Here is a 6,922-nt window from a genome sequence, read left to right as displayed (position 1 = left end):
ATATATATAATTTTGTCTTATGAGGTCTTCTTCTTACTCTTATGCTTATAAAATATCTTCCTATCCCAATAACAAGTGAGTATTTGCCTATATTTTGTTTGTGATTTAATTTTACATTTAACCTGTAAATATATTTATATATCTTATATCATATCATATATACATATTTATTTATAAGCTAAGCATAGTATATAATGCTATGTAATATATGTTGCATATATATCACATAAATACATATATACAAATTTTGTTTTATGCACAGGAGCTACATATATATTCTCTAAATAGCTAACCAACTTTTCCAAAACCATCAATAAGAAAATCATTCTTTTCCCAATGATTTTTGATCTTTCTTGCCTGTATGTATGTATGCATGTGTCTGTGTGTATGTGGCATACATACACCCTCATGTACACATTCTTCTCTTTAACATCCATTTCTGAGATGCTTTCCCCTGCTGACTGATTTATTCTTTATGGGGGAAGAGTAACAAGAGCAACAAAATACATGCTATATTTTAATATGTTGATGAATCATTTATGTAGATGTAGAGTAAAAACATCAGAATATATCAGTGTCCATGGAGCTCAAAGAAGTGTTCTAGGACATTATAAATTGAATGACGGGCAAAGAAGAGAGGAATGGTATGTTCTACGCAGTATCTCAGGCCACATTCCTTGGCTTACAGACTAAAATAGGTCCTTTAAAAAGGACATTTCAGAAGAGGAGGCAGATCAGCCCTGCCGAAAAGAGCATCCCTGGAGACCACTGGGCCACACGTGCTGCAGATCAGCCCTGATGAAAGAGCAGCCGTGGAGAACACTGGGCCACACGTGCTGCTGGCTCTGATGAAGAGAAACAAACCCTGGCTTATGCAAACTGTAACTGTCACATTTTTCTCAAGCTCAGTTCACATGTTCTCAATGCACTCACTGTTTTATTGACCTGTTCATCACAGAGCCAAGAACTTTCTAGCGTACATAACAACAAGTCTTTCCAAATATGCTCACTTGCTATTTTGATCTGTCTCTAATATTTGACTATATTCTGGTACAGCTGATGAGATGACTGTTGTCTCTTTACAGAAAATGTGCCTAACTCCAAACATATGTCTCTAAATAGATATCACATTCCCAACTGAGGAAAAAGAAGAAACTTGACAAAACTCAAAAGTTTACATCTAGACTCTTGACGGTCAACTAGCACATAAGGAAAAAAGGTTTTCACCTCAGAAGGGAAAAGGCAAGCATGCTTTGAAGGTGTCTCTTCTCAAGCAAATAAGAACTCTTCCCTGAGACATGGGCACATAAGAGAACCTGAGAGGGGAGAGTACAGGCACACAATACAAGTCTGTGTCAGGTTTCCTCCAGAGGGACCCAACAGCAAATGAGGAGTGGCCAGGGGCATGGTTTGGATGGATGGGACTCCTCATGACGAAAAGCACAAATAAGAACAAAGTTCTAGAACTGAGATACTGCCTTCATCCAATCAAAGCTCTGAGTAAAGCAGACAGACACATGCAAGACACTGCCAACAGCCTGCGTAGTTCAATCTGCCCTCACTTGTACTTAGATGACTGAAGTACAGAACACACTCGTCACCACCTTGTCTACATATCCCTTCTCACTTGACAGAGAAGTTCCTGAACAGAATGTGCACCACATATTAGTTTAAATATTTACGCTGCTCCTTCCATCTTATTCTTCAAAATGCAACTCGTTACACAAAAATACCACACTAAAAGTCTTTCTGAGAAGTCCCTCCTTGGGATCAAATGAAAATGAGCTCCCTTTACATTGTGGTTGTCCCTTTTCTCCATTACTGACTGCTTCTTAGCTCTTAATAACCATTATTGCTATTGATCTTCCACTGTGAAAACAATACATGTTGGCTTTTTTTGAGTCCTCTCCACTCCTCCATGTATATATAGATCTACTTCTATTTGACTTCTCAAATACCTTAAACACAACTACCCTTCCTTAACAAAATCTATCACTATAATTTCTCACAACAGTCTTTCCTCTTGCTCACTTACTGTCCCCTCCTGTAGGTCCCCAAACCATCCTCTTGCCTTTGCAAGAGTAATCATATTATACTCTACTTGTTTGTAAGACATATCTACTTATCTTTGAACTCCTGCTAAAGCAAGGATCTTTGCTCATGTTTATCAGACAGTTCTGATAGGTATCTGGTGTTTGATGGGCGCTTACAAATGCATATAAAGTGAGTGAGTTGATGCTACGAATACATTCAGATTTGGAATCAGAATTACAGAGACAGGTCTATCAATTAATGCGTCATGTTTAGTCCAAAATTCCCTAAGCAAGTATTCCCTTAGAGTGAGTCCAAATATTAAGATAAGGACTTTATTTATATATTTATTTATTTATCTTTTCTGAGACAGGGTTTCGCTGTAGCTTTGGAGCCTGTCCTGGAACTAGCTCTTGTAAACCAGGCTGGCCTCGAACTCAGAGATCCGCCTGCCTCTACCTCCTGAGTGCTGGGATTAAAGGCGTGTGCCACCACTGCCCAGCTATGATAAGGATATCTTTGTTAATATTCACTACGACATAAACATTTTCTAATAAAAACAGATGATATAAAGTACCTTACCGGCAAAGTTCCAGGCAGAGATGCATCAAAAAAAGAAACCAAAGAATTCGGGGGTGCTGCAAAGCACACCTGCGCTCCAGAGAAGAGCTTAGAGTTGGAGCAAATCTGAGCATGAATTTCCAGTCCTACCACAGCTGCCCATTTGTGTTCACTGAAGAGAAAGAGAAAGAAAATGATTAAAGGTTAATTTGTCACCATATATAAACTTTTATAAACCTAGATTTCAAATAATAATGTCCTAGTTGTGCTTTTAAAATAAAATTTTATGTGCTGACATTTTAGAATGTGTCATTTTATTGGTAAATACTTTATTAGTTAACAAACAGTCAGTAAATGATAAAGGTTTATCTCCCCTATCATATTTAGGTTTAACACAAATGCCAGAATTCTACAAATAGAGAAAACAATGGATAAAGAATAAATTATCAAGCACATTTTGAATATACTATAGTTTTTTAGCTACAAGGAGCAGGGTCACACAGATACCATAGACCACCACGACATAGTATTCCTGAAAACTTGTAAAACAAACAGTAAACCATGAGAGGAAACCTTTTTTCACCCTCCAAGTCGCATTCAGTTCTTGAGATGTAATTTTAAATTCATTTGTTCACACCTGATTGCTACCAAATCTTGGTAAATGCTATAAATGGCTCTTATCTGATCATTTCTACTCTGGTGAGCCAGTACTCCGTTCAATTTGGGGAATTAAAATTCCCTACTCCACATGAAATCTATGCATGTCCCTTATTCGGCACTTCTCCTAAGCAATTTTCTATACTAAACAGAGTCTTATTCACATGCATTCCGTTCTGTTCTAAGCAATACATGAAGTTCTACATCGAATGAGAAAGGACAAACTCCTTAAATTTTGGAAACAAATCCTACAAGTGAGAGAAATTCAGAAATTCTTCATGCTCTAATTACTAATCAAAATATTTCTGCTGTTTCATTGCCTGAAAAGGAAATGGTCTAATTTATGAAAAGAACAGAAATGAGATAGATGCTTTTGAACATTTTTCCTCTTTTCTTCACTAAAATACTAAAAGAATGCCAGCGTCAACAAAATATTAGAAATTTGCCTGATGTTCCTGTACTTTCAAGGCAGCTTTAAGTCATAACCAAAGCATCCGACAGCTGTTCGGGATAAGCGAATCTTTCCATAATCAGTGGGAAGGCTTTGTCAGTCAACTACATTCTCCTGGTTTAGACGAACACGCTCCTCATAAAATTAGATAGTGTTTTCTAATAAAATTCCAGTGATTTTGTACAAACGCCTTTTCTGTCTTTAGACTATTGCTAGCCCGTAGTAACGCTAAATGATTGCTACATACAAGCCGAGTCTAGTGCCGCAGACCCCCCACCCACCCCGTTAGTAAGACGACTGAGAAAACGCCACTTTACACTCGCACGTTGTCCAAACACGTCTACTTTCGGACAGAGGTTTAAGTGTGAGAGTGGAGGTAACAGGCCTGGTTTTGGGTTTTCATTTAGGCTTCGGTTGCCCATGTTACACAGGTGAACACCCTCCCTACCACGAAAATCCTCAAGCTGCGCTACAGAGCCATCATTTTCGTTCCACACTTCCATTAGACAGGCAAAGGTAGGAAGATTATATACCCTTTCCTCGGCTTCTGAGCCGTGCGGAGGGAAAGCTGAGCCACTGAACTCTGTCCCCTAGCCCGGTTGGACGTGGGCCCAGGCTGAGTCCCACTTCGGTGGCGGGAACCGCCGTCAATCCACGCTAAAGCCCAGCGTCTTCCAGGAATGCCCAGACGCAGGACGGAGGCCGCCATTGCATCGTCGGACCCAGAGTCAGGTGATCTCGCCTCTCTCTGCCGCGAGGCTGCTTGGGAAGCGTAGTTTTGACAAAGCTCCACAACGCTGTAGGCTGGGACCGGAAGACTACTATTCCCGGCAACCCAAATCAGCGGCTGCCGGAAATTTGTTGGGGAGGGGCGGGGACGAGAACCAGAGAAGTGGGAGGGTTTCTGGGTTCTGTGTGACTCCTCCTAGCGGGGAATTGGAGAGGTTTGCGGCTGTAGAACATGTGTTTTGAGTTTGTTCACGCACGTGTGTGCGTTGTTCACACAGCTTGCTCAGGGAGAGCCAAGGCCAGGAAGCCTCAGCAAGGCTTTTGTAGCCCGCTTAAGCCTGTGAGTTGAAACAAATGACCCTGATATCACCACGAAGACTTCCTGGATTCCTAAACACATTTATTTTCTCTGTCTGCCAGCACACACGCTTCAAACACCAGTTTGTCCATCAACCCATACCTATTTTGCATGCCTGCTACTGACCTAGTCCAATTCTTAGGCATCAGGGATGTAGTAGAAAACAAGACTATGGCTGTTATTTATAGAATTGAAATTTTAGGGAGAGAAACATACAGAAAATAAGTTTTTTTTTTTTTTTAAATAAGATGTTTTCACGTAGGCATAAAAGCACAATATTTAAATAGAGGTACTTGGAGGCAAACCTAGATTAAACTTTTCTGTGCTTTTTGACTTACTATTTTTTTTTTCCTCCCCGCGGCCAGCATCTAAAACAATTACGTTTAGAAACCTTGATAGAAAGAACATCACCTCACTGGATTTCTTTTGTTGTCTGACTTCAGAACTCATCCTCAGCTAGGGATATTGCTCGGTGGTACAGCATTTGCCTACCATGTAGAAGGTGGTGGGTTCTATCCTCAGCAAGGCAAAACCAAACAAAATCCTTCCTATCCCTTGTTGAAATTACGGGTGATTTGTTGTTGTTGTTTTTGTTTTATTTGAAAACTTGGTGTAGAATACTCCTCACTTTTATCATCCAATTTTAAGTTTCCACATAGTACCTAATCGCTATCTACTGTTCATCTTTGATTCCAACAGATCCTTGTCTGCATTCACCACAGCATTTTCCTAATAAAAATATTTGAAGTAGTGCAGTGTGGAGACATATCTGACAAAAGACAGCGGGTGCTGTTTAAGAAGGTACATTCTTAGGAAATAGATAATGTATTGAGGTAGGGATGAAGGGCAAAGCAAAAAATCTATTTCCAGCAGATGTGCAAGGGAAGATTGAGGGACGAAAAGTAGGGGGGTAGGAGGCATAACTTTTGTGTTTCTGACTCAACTATCTGAGTGTCCAGTGTAAAGTAAGGAAGCCAGAAAAGGAGCCTATTTTCTGTGCAAACTCAGGTCCTTGATTGCCTCAGAGATTTCCAAGAGGAGCAATCCAGCAAAAGTCGTTGGTGTCTGAGTATGGAGAAAGAGAAGATACATGCTCTGCATATTTCACACTGATTGGTTCAGTTATTGATCACTGACCTACAAATTATACAGCTACGATTTATGATCTGTTTCCATTAATATTCACAAGACATTGTGGTATTACATCATATAGTCCCTCCATTTGGAAAAATAAAGTTTAAACTGGACAAAGAAATAATTCAGTAGTTAAGAACAATTTCTGATCTTCCAGAGGACCTGGATTTGTTTCCAGCACTCATGTCCAGTGAGTCACAACAGTATGTAACTCCAACTCCAGAGGCTCTGACATGCTTCTCTGACTTCTGCAGACATGTACACACAGTACTCCCCAATTTGTGTCTCTCTCAAACATACATATAAAAGCAATTTAAAAAAAAAGATTGTCACTTACTTTTTCTATATTTTCTACTTTTTCATCTACTTCCAATGAATAATCTGAATTGCTACAGCAGAAATATTTTCACATAACTCATGATGAAAATGGAAGGAAAATGAAAGGGACTTGAACACAAAGGTAGAGAATTGTTTCAAAATTTATCTCTGATTAGTTCCTTTTATAGCACGTTCCTATCACTCTTTAGGTCCTTGGTCTCTTTCTGAGTTCCCATGTTTCCTACCTTTGCTGCATATGGCTTTGCTTTTCCTTCTCATCTCGCTCCTTGGGTGGTTTTTCTGGTCAGTAGGATGGCTGTGAATGCCATTTGCTGTCACCTTTAATAGGACTGCAGACGGGAACCTTCCTACCTCACCCTTAGACCACGGAATTGGGAGACGATCCCATAGAATATTAGGCCAGTTTCTGAAATTGATATTGAGAATGTGAGGCCATGTAAAGACCAGCCCACATTCTGTACAGCGTGCACTCTGGTGGAAACCCATCCTGATGTATAAATCATTATTACGCAATGGCATGCTGTAGCTTCAAAGGCCTCCACCCCGCCACTAGAGGGAGAGAAAATCCTATGCATACAAGTGTGTTTGTTTCCTATGACAAATGGGGACCTTTCAGTTCTGTGCATTTTATATCTAGTCATGGCCTTTCAAAGGCCCACGGG

The 6,922-nt window shown here is 40.0% G+C and overlaps 1 protein-coding gene and 1 long non-coding RNA gene across 2 annotated transcripts in view; one reads left to right on the top strand and one right to left on the bottom strand.

Moving 5' to 3' along the window:
• The window catches only part of Gatb (glutamyl-tRNA amidotransferase subunit B), a 62,951-nt gene extending 58,506 nt beyond the window's left edge, over window positions 1-4,445 (bottom strand). The window contains exons 1-2 of the mRNA XM_050158780.1: window positions 4,234-4,445; window positions 2,614-2,764 (exon numbers count right to left, since the gene is read on the bottom strand). Coding sequence (XP_050014737.1) covers window positions 2,614-2,764; window positions 4,234-4,409 — 327 coding nt within the window. The 5' untranslated portion in view covers window positions 4,410-4,445. The remainder of the gene's footprint in view (window positions 1-2,613; window positions 2,765-4,233) is intronic.
• The window catches only part of LOC126511568 (uncharacterized), an 857,731-nt gene that overhangs the window by 332,123 nt on the left and 518,686 nt on the right, over window positions 1-6,922 (top strand). The gene's annotated exons all lie outside the window — the stretch shown is intronic.

This window comes from Alexandromys fortis, unplaced genomic scaffold (assembly GCF_014885135.2).
Source record: "Alexandromys fortis isolate MF-2015 unplaced genomic scaffold, M_Fortis_MF-2015_v1.1 scaffold_102, whole genome shotgun sequence".
NCBI classification, from domain to species: Eukaryota; Metazoa; Chordata; class Mammalia; order Rodentia; family Cricetidae; genus Alexandromys; species Alexandromys fortis.
This window is presented reverse-complemented; position numbering and strand designations above follow the sequence as displayed.